The following is a 16,851-nucleotide window of genomic DNA, read 5'->3' as shown; positions in this document are numbered from 1 at the left end:
GCTCTGAGGGTTGCAAGTGACCTCATCAGCAAAATGAAGCTTTGTATATTAGGTTTTTCTTTACGGGCTGTATTATTTGGCCTGATGAAGAGTTGCTGGGGGCGGGGCGGGGAGAGAAGTAGAGTCACGACTTATTGTTTAAGCAACCTTGCCCACCTCCCCAAAAAAAGATGTGCAGAAATAACAGGATGATTATTGACTTTTGCTTTTCAGCCAGGAATGACATAACTGTTTTGCATACTTTAGACATCAAATTACAAAGATCCTAACTATCTTTTTTAAGTGGGGGGGGGAACCCACCCTCCCTCAAGAGGCATTTTATTTGTCAGATAAACATGAAGACAGGGAGGGTATTTGGAAGGAATCTGAAGAAACTGAGCATACCATGCTAAATTTAAGGTGATGGCAGATGTTAAGTAATGAGGCCTGTGTTTAGACAGACTTCCTGTTTTTAAAATCTGGAGGCTGTTTGTATAATGCTTTACTATGAAAACTGTTTGGTTACTAAATCCTGCTGCTGTCACATCTGGAGGGAACCAAACTACAGACAGTGAAGATGATTTTTTTGGTTGCTTGTACCCATGGGGAAGTGAGAGAGTAGGAAACTTGTGTGGTGGTCTCATGAGGTATCGAGAGGCTAGGAAAGTTGAGTGATGTCAGCTCAGCACCTGGCAATGCCTCTGTTTAGCTCTTGTGTATTGTTTTGTAGATATTGCATTGTTAAAATGTCAGGTTTTTGCCTCCTGCATAAGTGAAATTACTTGTGAATATAGAGGATTTGTAAAATGTCCAAGCTTGCTGTGTGATGAAAAGTTTTAGGAAAAACATTTGTCATGGCTAAGCCCAGAGGTACCTCTCATTGTTCCTGCTCCAGAAGAATGTGCAGAAGTGTAAGTAGATATGTCTGCTTTGATTGTTGGTCCAGTTGCCTGAACAGCAAGTGCTGACTTCCATCCTGTTCCTGGACCCCTGACTAACTGGGATTGAAACCTGACAGTGGAGGTTTTTGTGCGTGCTTGGTTAGTCTTCTGTCTCACGCTCCCTATGTTTAATGAGAGCTTGACATTAAAGAGTAAGTCTTCCATTGAGGCTTCTCACACCAAATGCGCTACTTCCGCTTGTCTTTGAGGGAGTTGGAGAAAACATACTTCTCATCTTTATCCTTCCTGGCTGTCTACTGTTACAGATACAGTTACAGGGTAATGTTGCTGGAGCTCTGAGCCCTGGGAAATAATCATGGGACACCAAGAGTGAAACACTATACACATTGAAATAATTGAGAAAATTCCTGCTGTCTACAGGGGATCCCAGGTTTCATTCAACCTGTTCTTTTACTGGATAAAGACTAGTCATCCAGGATTGGTTCTTCTGATACTGTTTATAGGTTGGAATTAGTGTGGTCTCTAAACAATAATGTGCTTTACTTGTCCAAGTGTAAGACTGGGGTAAATCATGGTTTATAAAATGCATCATTATAATGACTAGAAGGTTAGTTACCCTAAAGGTCACAGATCACAAAGCATTAGACTCACAAAGGTCATAATGTGGACTAGTTAAGCAAAGTATGCTTGCATAATGGTACTACAGATACACGCTAGTGCATATGAGAGAGTGTTGGTATCTGAGTCATAACATATCCTTCAGCTTCCAACAGTTTCTATAACATGGTAAAAACACGAGCCAGAGATGACTGAACATAGGAACTTCAATGAGGTGGGAAGAACAGATTTAATATGTGTGTGTGTATATATATATATGTAACCTGATACTGCTAGCAACTTTTGAAGATAACTGTGTGTTTGACAATACAGCAGATTAAGTTGCAGTTTGCAGATTGGGACAGCTGCACTAATTCTCTGCTGCTGCAGAGCTGTACCTCCATGCTGCTATTCAGGAGCTAAAATAACTCACTTTGACTTTTTTCCCCAACGCTTTCATTTGTGCTTATCTAGAAATAAATTATTAAATACATTCCCCTAGTTTAAGAATTGGTTGCCTTGATGTTTGATCCTTTCCTGTTGGTGAAGCTACCCTAAGACATTGTGGAGCCTGGGCAAGATAGAGCCAGTCACTAGTCTTTCATATTTGTCTTTTTCTAGGGTTAATGAGGATGATGATCATCTTGGTGTATTCCAACAGGAAGGGGTATTGGAGCTTAAAGTAGCTGAGATAAGTGCTTTGGGGTACTGTTGAGGATAATGGTAGAAAAATTGCTTTGGAAAAGGTGATTTGAACAGCAGCTACCTTGGATACAACATATGGCTAGTTCTGCCTTTCTAAACAGTGGTACGCAACAGCAGAAGATGGCTTGTCCTGAATTTCCTGTGCTGCCAGTTTGAAGGAACCTGTTTGATTTTTGGGGAGGTTTGTGGTTCTTCTGAATTTCCTTATGTTTATTTCTAATAGTTGGATATGTTGCATAGATGATGCATTGCTTTTCCTTAGGGATGTCTGTGCTGCTTTTTTTGCCTTCCAACTCTACATCACCCCTGTTGCTGTTTTTTTGAGTCAGTCTTTGCACTGGCCATACCTGATAAGTTCTTTGAGGATCTGACCACTCTGCCCTCTTCCATTTGCCTTTCCTTCTTTCTGTTCCTTATCCACCTAATGTTCTTCTGGCTTCTGTCCTTTGTTACACCAGATATTGGCCGCTTTCTCTAGCATACCTTGAGTAATACCTTGAGATGAATGTTTTCTACTAAATGTTTTAATGATAATTTGTAGCAGAGATGGGGAAAGATTAAAAGGTTGTTACACCCATGGCAGTCTGTGAAGGGAGGTCCTGCAACGGATTTGGTTGGCCCAATTCAGCGGCTTGTGAATGTGCTTGGAAAATAATTCGTAGCAAAGCCTTGCAGCCTGCAGTGTAGCAGTTAGGAGCAGGCAGCAGAAGCTGGCGGAAACCTCTGCCAGTTTTGTTGCAGAAGAAACTTATCATGGATTTGTTCCTCAAGGAAAAAGTGCATCCCCTCTAAACTTAAATCAGCTTAACTTGCACAAGTGGATGTCTTTGCTGGAGGGAATTCTGCTCTTGGGAGAGTTGCAGAATAGTTACATAAAATTTTGCAGATACTGCTTTTCTCAGTTAGAATGGAAAACAAGGAAATTATGAGGTGCTTTTCTTTTTTTTCTTTTCTTTTTTTTTTTTTTTTTTTTGGCTTGTGTTGCTACAGCTCATGGTTCATCAGAGTCGAACACTAGATGTAACAAATGAGATCAAAAAGTCTGCAATAGTTCAGGATGTGTATAACTACGACTTGGGCAGGTATCCCTCTGTACCTCTTTCCCTATGGTCTGTTGTTTAATCTGAGAGCTTTATGTTTGTTTGAATTGCAGAAAGAGGAGCCATGCAAAAAGAATCCAGTCACAGACTGGTCTGAGGGGGTTGTTGATTGATAGAATAATCATTTGTTTAACAGTGATATTGATTATATAGATTGTCTAGATGACATCAGACAGAAGTGCAGGCATGACCTTTTCCTTTTTGAGAGGTGGGCTATAGCCTATTCTCTCTCAAGGCAGAGATTTATTAAGACAATGTGTGGGATAATATCATAAATAGCTGCATTTGCACAGGGGTGAGAGTCAAGAGTTGTGCAGAGTATTGTTCTGTAGCTGGGAGAGGAGAGAAAAGAGTTGGGACCTCCTTAAGCTAACTTTAAGGCTGGAAAACAGTGTTCTTAACAGATTATATATTGACATTGGGCTGTATTTTCTTTTGGTCAGTTTGTAGAGTTGAAAATCCTCTTCTCTTTTATAAATGCCAGTTATGAACAGGATAATGTCACAGTTTAATCTCTACAGATAAATAAGAAAGGATAGTGTGTTGGTTTTGGTTTTTTTTTTCTTTCACTGGAGTCTGAAATGTCTAAAGCAGTGACATGTAAAAGGTTTGCATCTATAAAGTTCAGGGTCTGGAGAAGACCCCAGATAACTCTGAAGTAGCATCTTTGGTATACCTTCTGTTGTGGTGTCAGAACTAAGTGGAGCAGCAGCAGCACTGTGCTCTAGGAGAAGACTGAGTCTGTAAAATAAAAAGGGTGTTCTGATACCTGGGATTCCTTGAATTTGATTGTGACTAGCGCTAAGTTATTTTTCAGCTAACTGATTCCTGAGTCTCTTTTTGGCAGGTTGCTATTTGTTGTTGCCTTCAAATAGCCTCATTCCAGCAGACTGTTCATAGTACTTGATCTCCTATTTCAACAGCGTGAGGGAGGTGAATGTTTTCCTTTGCAGTAGAGTATGTGTTCATACATACAGTGTGTACATGGAGAAAAATTGTGATGTCACTTTGTATTTAATGTATTTACCCTAAAATAGATGGATGTCTTCAAAATACTGTTTTTCTTTGTTCCTTTACAGGTGTTACAAGTAGCACCGAATGCTCCTGTGGACGTAATCATTTTACATGTGCTGTCAGTGCTTTTGGTGAATGCACATGCATCCCTGCTCAGTGGCAATGTGATGGAGACAATGACTGTGGGGACCACAGTGATGAAGATGGCTGCAGTAAGAATACCATTCTTGACTTGTGTTTGTGAAAACTGAATGTCTTAACTTTTTCTCTTCTGGTGCTTCTCTGTTTTACAGGCACATCCTAGTTTTTGTATGACAAATGTTTAAGATGGTAGATTACATACTTTTGACTGACTTCAGTACTTGGAGGCTAACAGAGCCAGTATCTACTGATGTAAAGCACAATGAAAGCCCAACTGTGCCTTTTGCAGCTGGTTTTAGATGGCTATTGGACATGAGTGTTTTAGAGGGAAAGGAGGGACAGAGAGAAGTACCTCTTTTTTTCTCACGCTTGCAAAAGCACTATCTGTGAACTAAATTATATGGGTTTGCTATAAATATTAATGGAAAATAAATAAGCAGTGTGAAAAAGTGTATTGATAGTGTCTGCCCTCTTAAGTAACATTCTAGTTTCTGTCCTGGCTGCCTTATAACAGGCGGGAAACATAAGCACTCTAATCAACATTAGTTGGTCTTGGGGTCTGCTGAGAGAAGTTACCTTGCAGCTACTGTGTATCTGCATGGTGTCAGCATCTGTGTAGCTGAGCCCAGCTAGGTGAGAACTGATAAGAAGTGTAACTCTTAGTGGGTTTAGCATGATATAGATGAATAGAGAAAACCTTTTTCCCTGGAGCCACAAGTTAAGTTGCTTTCTTACCTGATCTATTTATATTCCACAGAGTGTGGTGGAATTGAACGGAGGGAGAAAAGGCCAAATTTTGTGGAACTGCTTTCCTGAAAGTTTCCCTAGAGCTGAAGATTTAAGGCTCCTGTCAATGAACATGATTGAGGAATTTATCTTCCTCTGTTGGATGTTTCTCTAGCCTTCCCTGGTTTCCACTGTTGACTGCTGTAAGGAAAGGACATTTCCTCATCTTTGAAATATTGTTTTGGAGAATCTCTTCTTCCTTAAGTGTGGGAGATCTCAATCCAGCTTTGTGAAAATTTGCTTCCTTCTCACTACTTCTTGTTTCTTTTAATTTTGCAAATAGTGAGCAACGTGGAAGACCTTGGGTGAAAAATAGGGTTTTGAAAAATAGATTGCCCGCAAACTGAGGTAATCAGTGTTTGGTTTAAAGATGATTAGTGAAAGGGTTATTGGGCAAGGAAGTGACCTTAAGTGGAGAAATCAAAGAAAGTGGAAGGTAAACCTGCATTTTTACATTCAGTGAAGAAAAGTGCAAATTTGAGAACTTGCCATGCTCAAGAAAGAGGAGATGAGGATCTGGGAACTGAAGAAATAGTATTAAAATCTCAAAAGAGCAGGCGAGAGGAGGCTGTACTCAACTGCACAGGCTGAAAAAAAGAGAAGCTGAGCAGGAATAAGGGGATTGGGGACGTAAGGCATATCCAATAACTAAACTGATTTTGCTGGCTTCTTATTGAGCGCAGGGGAAGATTTTTTTTGTGTGTTTGTGTTTTGCAGGGAGGAGGGAGTTTGGGGGGTTGGTTTGGGTTTGGGTTTTTTTTGGTGGGGGTTTTTTGGTGTGTTGTTTTGGTTTGGGGGGGAGGTGTTTGTCAGGGGAAGTCATGCTTCACAAATCTATTGAAACGTGGTGAAATAGTAATGATTTAGACAAGAGATACTTGTTGATAAGGTCTACTTTGTATTTCAACAAAATCCAGCACCAAAGATTTTTAAGCTAAGCAGGCGTTGTAGGATTGGGGGGCAGGAGGGATAAGACCTTTCACAGGAACTAGCAGGAGACTGTTTAAAGCTAACAAGACTTGCTTGTGCATACAACATATACTTAAGCTGTGGATCTCCTTGCCACAAAACATTGATTTTGAAATTTCAAAGATTCTCAGAAAGCAGTCTGACAAGTTTATGGATGTAAAATCCACTGAGGGCTGTTAAAGATGAATATGCCACCTCTTGTTCAGGAAGTCTTTGTATCACAAATAGAGGCAGATTTTGTCTTCTAAGGAAGAATGTTTATTTGCATGCTATGTTCTTACACTCTTCTCTCGGCATCTGCTGTTGCATCGTGTCTCTCTGTGGCCTGGATGAGAGGAACCTTTTGGTCTTGCACAGGAAAGCTGTGGTTATGGTGTATCCCTAATATATTAAGGAAATTTGGCCCATATGGATTTGAATGGAAGCTGTGCAAACTAGGGAGTAGTAGTGAACTGTGATCAATCTGCGGATACTCTCAGGCACTGGAGGTTGGGAAGTGTATAAAGTGGAGGCAGACAACCAAGTGCAACAGAGATTGTAGGAACTGGGTTTAACTTCTGCCTTTCTTAATTTACAGTTTCTAACAAGGCAAAGGGAGGAATAAGACTGAAGGAAAGGGAGCTGTCTGTAAAACAGCACGTATAAGATGGGAATGTTTAAACATCTCATTCAGAATATGACTTGTGCTGTAGGTCTCTGCAATTTAGTGAGAGAGGTAAGCTAGCATGTACAGAGAAGAACAGTAGATTTGACAAGATGGGAGGGGAGATAGAGCTGCATTTATACAAAGTAGAAAAGTGACTCAAGGAGAAGGACTGGAATATGAGCTGCCTTTTTAAATATTGCATTGTAGTAGAATAAATACGAAGAGGGGAACTTTTTCACCTGACAGCCAGAAGTACTCTGAGTATAATTTAGTGGAAAGAAGAAAGCAAAAATGGAAGTAAAGTGATGGGGCTAAGGACTCTATTAAGTGCATGGCTTCTGCACACACATGCAAGGTTGCAGTGGAGGGGTCCTAGGAACACTTATTCCATTAAGCCTGCTGAATCTTGCTCTGAGTAGCTCCTCATTACGAGTCCAGGTATGTGATATTATTGTTAGCTTGTAAGAACTAGTGTAGTGCAGCGTAGGTTTGTGGTAGTTGTCTGTGCTATTTCCCATCTTGCTTAGTTGTTATGGCACTGAAACTTTTTGCTAGAGCAGATCACTTGCTAAATCCCTCTCTTTTGCTTGGCACACAGGAGCCTTGTGAATGTGTACTCATTTGTGGGGTTAACTTTTCATTTGATCTGTTTTCTGACTGTGCCAAGCATAAAGAAGAGGCAGCAGGAGTGCAAGAGCAGAGGTGGGGTGTGAGCCACTTGGAACAGCAATTTGAACTTTAAATCAATTTAAGCTTCTCACAAATCAGCACTGATACTTGCACATAGTACATGAGAATGGTCAGTTCACAGATTTTTCTTTCCTTCCCTGGCCATCTGTCTGTGACATGCATACAGTGTTCTGGTTGGAGTGAAATTTTGGACAACTCTGTTTTAAACTTGATTTATTTTTTATTTATTGACTTGTACCAGGTCTGAAATTGGTGAATTTCTTTTTAATATAAATATTGAGCTGTAGTTTTGGGTTGTCCTGATGAAGTCATCCTACAAGCCCCAGATATGTTGAAGATCTAGTGAAAAAATTAGTGAGATTCCTCAAAGACCATGGGGCTAGTCTTCATGCTGGGGTGAGCCCAGTGGTTTGTTCTGACTCATGAACCTAAGTCTGTGCAACCACGTATATGGACTCTTCTGAGATGCTAAAGCTGCCGGGGTTCTTTTTCAGCAATGTATGCAAGTATAGTTCTGCGTTTTAAAGACAGGAACTATAATATCATCAAGTAGATGTCTCTGATCAGAAGAGTAAACAGAAGTGATTGCAAGGAATTCCACATTTCCACTGGTCTGCTGCAAGCTAGTTTTACAGAGTTACAGGACTTTCTTTTTTTCCCTGTGAATGTCTTAACTTTCCGGAGAAATAAAGCTGCAGTCATGCTTGTTTTAAGGTCTACTTTTCCTTCAGTGTATCAGCTCATATGTATGCTGTAAGCCGATACAGCGACATGAATGAGTTCCTGAGAGAGTTCTGTCCAGTTCATTGGGAAAGGGAGAGGAGAATGGGAAGACATTGGACTGCTGGACTCCTAGTAAAGCAAGAGAGTGAAACGTGGGGTGGGGGGAAAGGTGAACATTACTTTTGCAAGTCAAGATCCAGTCTTGCATCTGTGTATATATAGCACTGCATATGCTTAAGTAGTTGATTGGAGTTTACTAAATTCCATATTAATGCAATTTTCTAGCCTTGAACTGGTAATCTATCATTTCAGTTAAAGAATGACAGATAGCTTGAAACACACTGTGTATTTAAAAAAAAAAGGGGCGGGGGCAAGACACTTGGCGGTGAGTGAGAGGAGTTGCAGCTATGAAAAACAAGAGCAGACACAAGGAACATTTCCTTTTCAGAGAGATTTTCAATTTGAGATAAATTCTTAAAATGTGGTGTGTTTTGGCTTGGTTGGGTTTTTTTAATGTTCTGTTACAAGTTATAAAACAAATTCCCACTTTTTGAGTCAGTTGCACTAAGTTTTTCCTCCACTGTTACCCTTTCTGCACACCCCAGACATTTTCTGCTTGTATTGGTGTCCTCGGAATGTCTGCCTCTCTTAGGTATTTTCCCGTTGTTTTTGGGAGAGCCCTGCCTCTGCTTACCTGGCTTGACAGGAACTGTTTTTCTTGCAAAGCTGAAGTCCTGCTGTGATGGGAGCCAATTATTCAGTGACATGTTTGCTTCCTGCTCTGGATCATGTTTACAAGCCAGAATGCTGTAGTAATAATAATAATAAGCAACCTCACAGCTGTCATGCCAGCTTCATAGACTTTCTCTGGTGTCAGCTCTCTGGCTTGCTGACAGTGTCTGACTTGGAAGCCTTTGCTACACATGCACAGAGTAGCTCAGCTGCCTTCCTGCCTTGTGCCAACAGAGACTACTTTGGACTGTCCCTAACGAAAGCCGCATGCAAGCGGAGGAATGGTTTTCATTCTGCCCTCCTGCATGCGCTTTGAAGTCCAGCGTGGTGTGAATGAGTCTTACTTCCTGTGGCAAGGGTGAAAGGACAACTGAGTAAACTTGGCCTGAGGATTGATAAATAGTTCTGTTTCTCCTAAGATACGCCAAATCCCCCCATAACCATCCCCCAGTAGAACCTTCTTACTCTGAATTTTGGATCTGTATCATACCTAATCTGCTTGTAAATGTGTAGCTCCTTGGGACACAGTCTTGCTTGCTTAGCTCCATGCACTGATGTACAATACTTTTTCATTTAAAGGGATTGAAGAAGAATTTACTCCTTTTACCTTAAAGCTTACTGAAAGGGGGCTGTTGTTCCTATCTCACTGGGAAATTTAGGCAGTTCCTGTTGAGCTATAACTCGTTCAAGACCAGGAGAGGGTCTCTTCCTTGCCAGGAGAACAGGGCTATTAGTATAGCTTACTTATCAGTCCCACAACAAAATTTTCTGAGGTGATGTGAGGATAAAAATCTCACAGGTCTCTTACTAAAATTAATGGAAACTTTAAAAGAATCATCTTCCCTCTGTCCTTCACTTAATCAGCAGCCTTGAGCTGAGATGCAAGAGCTCAGATGAAGCTTCACTTCCAAACTTCAAGTTTTACTAATTAGGAACCCTTCACAAGAGTTCAAGTTTCTCTTGAAAAAAGACACCAGTTCTATATCTGGAACCATACTTCGTCATTTTATTGGGCTTGGAGTATGTGTGTTTCCTTTAAAAGGCATCAGAATTAATGCAGTGCCCCCTCGGGCAGAGCGCTTGTGATCAAAGGGCTGTGAAAGATGGGGTGCTGATACTCTTTTCAAAATTTTTTTCTTTCTTTTTTTTTTTCTTTTGAGTAGCAACATCCTTAAACACAGTTCAGCAGTGCGATTAGAAATGTTTTATGTTATTCTGGAACTAGATTTTCCAAAATGTAGTTAGCAAAATGCAGTGTGTCCTATTTCTTCCTGAGATTGACTAACATCCTTTATTCTTGTTTCTGGACTTACTGCCCACTGTGCTACAGATCTCAGCTAACAGATCTATGTTTGTGTGTATATCTGTGCTCATACACATGCATGAGCGTAGACATAGCTGGGGGGTCAGGCTGCAGTTGTTTGTAATGTAGGTAGCATGAATTTTTTTGAGTCTGTATTTATTTTTTAAATTAACTTCTCATTCTTCACATGACTGAGAGTTTGTCTAATTAAACAAGCAGTATTGTTCAAACCACTGCGCTCCAGGGTTCTGAACACTAGTCGCTCACTGTCCTTGGGTACAAAGCAACCTGCTCACCACAGGCAACAGGGATAAAGTGTTCAAAGGACAGTGGGACGTGATTCAGCCTGCGTTTCACCTTATAAACTTCCCTTTTCCCCCGCCCTCCCCCTTCCCCTTCTGCTCAGCCATAAAAGAGTGCCCTGTGTAATAGGAGTTGGGAGAGGGGGAGGAATAGCAGGCTTACGATAGACCTAGCTTTGCTGAAACCTTGGATGATGTCCAGTGTGACCATGCAGAGGGATGAGCTCAGGGAAATGGTTGGAAGTTCAAAGGCCTTTTTGTGTTGTTCACTGTCAGTTGACAGATGTGCTCTCTTGGGCTGTTGCTGCCCAGCCTAGCTCTTCCCACCAGCTTCCCTTCCTTGGGCTTTTTCCCCATCCTGCCTCTCTGCTCTGCCTAGGGAGATGAGTTAGTCCCTGTCTGTCTGGGCATTTGTCTGCCTTCATCCTAGGAATTGCCTTTGCTCATCTCTTTTAGAAAAATATTATTTCTTTGCACAGATACGGAGAGATCAAGCTAGAATTGAGCAGGGAAGGGGGGGGGGTGAGGCTTAACTGTGTTTACTGTTGCATTACCTAATCCTGGTATGAGTAGTGGTGAAAGCATGTTAGTGCAATTTGTGATTACTTTCTCATCAGTGGAAGCAGTGCTTACGAAGGACTTGCAGCTTTCTTAGGAAGTGATAAATATCCTTCATTTTACAAGTTGGGGAAGTGGGGCTAAAGAGACAGAACTGTGCCATGGTCATGCAAGCGTCAATACCAAGCTGGGAAGAGAATATAGGGGCTCTGTTTCCAGTCTCCTAGATGCTAATCCAGCTTGTCCAGAGAGGTCTTGCTCCATCTCTGGTAATGGAAGGAGTTCCTACTGCTTCCTTTGTATTGCCATATACTCTTCTTCTGACCATGGAAGTGTGGCTTTTGAAATGAGTTACATGAGTTAAAGCAATACACTTACCAAATTGTATAGCTGCTCCATGATGTCAGGACAAAATATAGTGGAGGTTGTTTCAATGTTCTAAGTGTGACCTCTTAACTTTTGAATTTCCTGTTAACTTCACATTTCCAAACACTTTGGATATATTTACAACAGTACTAAACATTAACTCTGGGGTAGTGGTATGCCCTCAGCTTTAACTCCATGGGAATATAACTCATCAAAATATGAAGTAATAAATGACCAACAGAAGGGCTGAATAATAACAACCCTAGAGCAAAGTGCCATACTGTGGAACTGAAGCCTGATGCATTTAGAACAAATACAAGGAAACACAGGAATGTTTCTTTGTAGGCAGTTTGCTTTTTAATGGGAAGAAGGGATCGTGGATTGGGAGGGCAGAGCTGGGAAGAGGGGGTTAGGAAGAGACTGCCCCTGTGTGAAAGCTGCTCCCAGAATCTCTTGCATTTTCCTTTGAAGCATCTGCTTCTGACCATTATTAGATTCAGGTTACAAGTTTACGTGGATCCCTGCCCTGATCCCATTGGCAGTTCCTCTGCTCTATGAGACATCAGCCTTCATTAATTTTTTTTTTTTTTGTCTTAAGTGGGTTTGTGGTTTTTCTTCCTCCTTTAAAGGAAAGCTCCTGTAGAAGGGGATTTATCTCCCCCCTGGTGTTGTCTGGGCTGGCACACACTTGCTGTCTGCTGGGGTGGGAATTAGGTCCTCCTTTGTATGTGGCAGTTTGTGTTTCGCCCTCTTCCCCCTGCTTCCCCTCCCCTGTGCTTGAAGCTCAATTTTTATATTTAGGGGGGGTATGAAATTGGCTGAACTGCTCCCTGTAGGGGTGGAATTTCATTTTGTGTCGTTACCTCATGAAGGGATGCAGCGGTTCAGTGGGATAATGGTATCGGCTCTGAACCAGTGCTAATGGCCTAACCCTCTGGGAGCCTGAAGAATTCTCCCCTGGAGAGTCAGCGTGCAAATTCCCTTCCAGGTGGCTCCTGTGCAGTCCTTTGGTGATTAGTCACGCTGGGACTGGGGAGAGCAGACAGAAAAGCATATGCTGGGGGGATGGTCTTAGTCCTGAAACTGCAGCTGAGGCCGGGAAAGGTTTGCTCAGTGTGCAGTGTGTGGAAGTTGTGCTTGGGGAAGAGAGGGCTGATCTGTGGGACTGACCCTCTGAATCCAAAGATCTGTCTTGGTTTTGTTTGGAAGCAGAGTTTGGGAACTGGAGTGTTTTCCCCTTCTGCCTGCCCTGGGGAAGAAGGGGAAGCTCCCTCTCCATTTTGATGCAGCAGCACAGGGGTGTTCAGAGAAAGCTCAGTGTAAGGAAACGGGTCAGCCATTGGAAAACCAGGGTGCTTTCAAACCTGTGGGGTGAAAATACAGATCTGTATGCTTCCCTTTCCTTCATACCTCTCTGCGGTCTAGAAGTAGCTGGATCTGACCTGGACATATATTTGCATGGGGCATCCTGGACATGATGGGAAGAACCTTTTCCCAAGGGCCAGTGCCAGATTCTGTATTTTGTCACCTAGTGCCGGGTTCAGCGTTGAGAACAGTGGTGTCTGCAATGATCTCTCTCAGATACAGAGATGCCTATGCGTGCCAGACTGCAGGAATGGCTGAGAAGATGATCTGAATTTGTGGTTAGGAAAAGAGATGTTAGAGCAAGTCTGAATTTAACTGCACTAGTGTATTCTTAGGGTGGGAGGCTTTTAGGACAGGCCCTTAGTGAGCAATGTTGGAGGACTTGGTATGGAGAGCAGTGAATGATTCTGTATAGTGTAATCCATGCTGCTTTCACAGGACATTGGCAGCAGTCCTGGCCCAAGGGGAAATGGAGGGTTGAGGAAGCTGGAATAGCCGAAAATGTGACTATGTGTTCTCCTTATTAAATCCCCCTCCTTGTGTATGTGGCTGCTGTCTTCACCTTCTTCTTTTACCCGCCTCCCTCCCCTTGTGCTCCTACCTGCAGGATAGCGTTGGCAAGGGAAGAAGTAGCAGCATAGCAGAAGAGGGCTGGCCTGCCTGGTGACAGATGGGAGATGCTGTCGGCAAGCTGGGCTGGGATGAAAGGGTTTCAGGCACTAGCCTCTCCAGCCCTCACCCCTTCACGTCGCTGAGCAAACGTTGTTCTTTGGAGAACACACCTGTCAGGAACAGTCTTGTGCAGCCCCTTCCCTACCACAGCTGGCAGCACTTAAAAGTGTGAACCTCCCTGGCTTGAGTGTTCCTCTCATCTGTGGGAGGGAAGGAAGGACAGGGCTGATGCTACCCCTTGAATTCCAGCTTTGTGGCTCCAGGCCTCTTCAAACACTGTGGATTTGTGGTTCCACTCAATTGCCAGCAGACTCCTGTGTAGGCAAGCATCATCTGATGTCTGCCCCCTTCCTCCATCCCTTCTGGAGACCTCTAGCAGGGTTTGGACTCTATTGCCCACACCTGAGGTACAGTGAATTATCCCCAGCAGTGCATTTCTGCCTCTAAGCTTCTCCTTGCAGGTTTGTTAGACAAAAACGTTGGCAGAGTCCCTGTGCTGGAACATGCACTGTAGCATGCATCTTATGAAATCCTGTTCCCAAAAACGTTGCTTCTGATAGTTCTCACTCTAAAGAACTTGCTGTGTAATCGAAACAGGATGGACTGAACTGGGAAGCATGCATGAAAGATGTTGATAATGTAATTTTGCTTGTTATAAAACAAGCACAGTTATGGGAGGGCAGCAGGCTCAGGGGTGAAAGAGAAAAAAGGAACTCAGTGGGAGAATTGTGGTGGCTACTTTATTGTGGAAAGGTCAGGGCTTCTTTGGAGAGCAGAGACTGCCAAGCTACAGACCTACCCTGGCACCCCATCTGAGGAAGAGCTCTTCCTCATGACTTGAAATTTTGTCTTTTGTTTCTAAGAGGTGTAGCCCTCCTCCCTCAGGAGGGAAGGAACTTCACTTTCAGGAAGGAAGCTGGCTGCAGCTCCATGAGGTGTTTCTTTGCTGTTGCAGTGCTGCCCACTTGCTCCCCCTTGGACTTCCACTGTGACAACGGGAAGTGTATCCGCCGGTCATGGGTCTGCGATGGAGACAATGACTGTGAGGATGATTCTGATGAACAGGACTGCCGTAAGTCACCTCTCTGAGGGGAGAGGGTGGGTGTTGTGCCTGCCTGCCATGGCTGGGGAAAGCTGACCCTTTTTATTACAGGAATGTAAGAGTTTATCCACTGAATCAGACCTTTGGCTTGTAATAAGTTATATCCTGCCTCTGACAGAGGTGTGTACCTGATACCTGTAAGCCCTGACACCTTGGCACCTGGCTTGCTGTTCAGCTGCGTGTCCTGGGGGAGGGGATGCTTCTCCATCCAGCTGGAGAACCGTTTATGCCCTGCAGCCCTGCTAGTTAATGTCCCATGAAGCACTTCCCTGAGCTGTGTCCTCCCCTGTTCGTGGAAACACCTAACCCCTGCCAAATCCTACTGAACTGCCTGTCTGGCAGACTTCCTGGGGCCTCAGGTTCCACTGTCTGACTTTTCTGCTGTGCCGGCCTGTCCCCAGCATCCTCTCCTTTCAAAGAGAGCTCCCTGAGGAGAGGGAGGTGCTGTAGGGATGCTGCCCACGCAGAGACCAGTTACCCTGAAAACTGACTGACTGCTGCCAAGTGAGGTGCCATCTTCAGAAGAGCTGCCATGGCAGGCTGCTAGCTGTGAGCACTGCTGTTGTGCTCCTACAGATTATTAAAATAGAGGGAATTTTGCCTGAGTCTTTAGAGTTCAGCCCCCTCCTTTCCCCTTTGAGGACAAGGGTTACTTGGCTTCCATTAGCAAAAGGTGTTCAGGGATACAACTTTCCTTCTCTACGACACATCATCAGGTCTGTACTTGCAGCATGTGCCAGAGAACCAGCATGTTATGTGGCACTGGAGCTTCAGCTTCTCTGAAACTGCACTGGTTGCTAGGGCTGGCATCAGGCTGCAGTTAGGGGCAGAACTGTTTTGCTGTCTGGTTGAGATGGTTGCAGCTGCTTAATAAACATTACTTTATAGCCCTTGAATTCTAAAAAAGTTGTGTGCCTGGTGCCCCAGAGTGGCTCTGATGGAGGAACCACATCTCAAGAAATGCAAAAATAAAGCTCTTGGTTATAAAGTATTCCATGTCCAATACTTGTGTGGAAATGAATTTACTTTTTCATCAGTATGCCCTTGATCTTTGCCTGCCCTTCTGGGCAAAGGGCTGGGAAGCAAGGTTCGGGGGTTTGACATCCTCTGTGATGCTCTGGATCACAGGACTAAGCTCAGTGTTCCAGTCTGTTCAAAGGTTTTTCATGAAAGAAGAGGTGTATAGGTCGGGGTCTGTTTGGTCTTCTGTTTTTCAGAAAAAGTTGGAATGCCCTCATATCTAAGACAAGAGTGGAGAAGGGTGTGGTCAAAAGATTTGGAGACTAATAAAAGGAGGAAGGCAAGGTTCTGTGAATAAGAGACTCTCGGGGGTTGTTCAGACTAGCATGTAACTATAGGAGGGTTTCTGTTGGATTGAGGTCCTCAGGTGCAAATTTTGCAGTCCCTTTCCTTTCCTTACTGGTCTACAGACAAGCTTCCTTAGAAGTCTGGCAAAGAGGGTGGAATGAGGCTGCAAATACTGTGACATTCAGAAGAGGAAGCTTAAATTCTCTCTCTCCCTTTTCAATGAACATTTCCTTTCCTTTGAACGTAGCTTTGGCATTGTTGTGAAAAGAAGGTGGAGATGTAATTCTACCAACAATTATTTGTTAGATAACGATAGGGCCTATTAATGCCTTTAAAAAGAGGCCTGGATTGCCTTTTTTCTGTGCAGGGAGCTCTTGAGCCTCGCTTGGGGCTGTGCTAGAAAACCAGCACAGGACGGGTGGCTCCATCATTCTGTTCCAGGTACTTCCTCCAAGCCATGTTCTCAACTTTTAGAGCCTGCTGTACTATTGACTTGTGGATGGAGTGGAAGAGAGACACTCAAGAAACCTCACAGTGGCCCTCCTGATATTGTTAGGGGAAAGGGAATCGGCTCTCCAACATTATGGTGTCCTTGGAGGATGACGTTGCTCAATTTGTAATATGTCACAGATTTGGTGTTCTGCAAGGTAAATCTTCTTGACTTGCCTTCACCTTATCTCCATTGTATCCCTGCAGCACCACGGGAGTGTGAGGAAGATGAGTTCTCATGTCAGAATGGATACTGCATCCGCAGCCTGTGGCACTGTGACGGTGACAACGACTGTGGCGACAACAGCGATGAGCAGTGTGGTGAGTAATGTGGTCCTACAAGTGCTGCCCTGACAGTGCTTTAAAAGGGGTTGTATAGACTCTAACCTGTGCAGTTCTAGG

The 16,851-nt window shown here is 43.4% G+C and overlaps 1 protein-coding gene across 1 annotated transcript in view; it reads left to right on the top strand.

The window, feature by feature from the left end:
• Positions 1-16,851, top strand: part of LRP4 (low density lipoprotein receptor-related protein 4) — an 81,168-nt gene that overhangs the window by 36,532 nt on the left and 27,785 nt on the right. The window contains exons 2-4 of the mRNA XM_010580213.1: positions 4,321-4,509; positions 14,506-14,622; positions 16,657-16,770. Of these exons, the coding sequence (XP_010578515.1) occupies positions 4,321-4,509; positions 14,506-14,622; positions 16,657-16,770 (420 nt within the window). The remainder of the gene's footprint in view (positions 1-4,320; positions 4,510-14,505; positions 14,623-16,656; positions 16,771-16,851) is intronic.

This window comes from Haliaeetus leucocephalus, unplaced genomic scaffold, assembly GCF_000737465.1.
Source record: "Haliaeetus leucocephalus isolate CR32 unplaced genomic scaffold, Haliaeetus_leucocephalus-4.0 Scaffold696, whole genome shotgun sequence".
Taxonomy (NCBI): domain Eukaryota; kingdom Metazoa; phylum Chordata; class Aves; order Accipitriformes; family Accipitridae; genus Haliaeetus; species Haliaeetus leucocephalus.
Note: the sequence above shows the minus strand (reverse complement) of the source record. Positions and strands in the feature narration are given on the sequence as shown.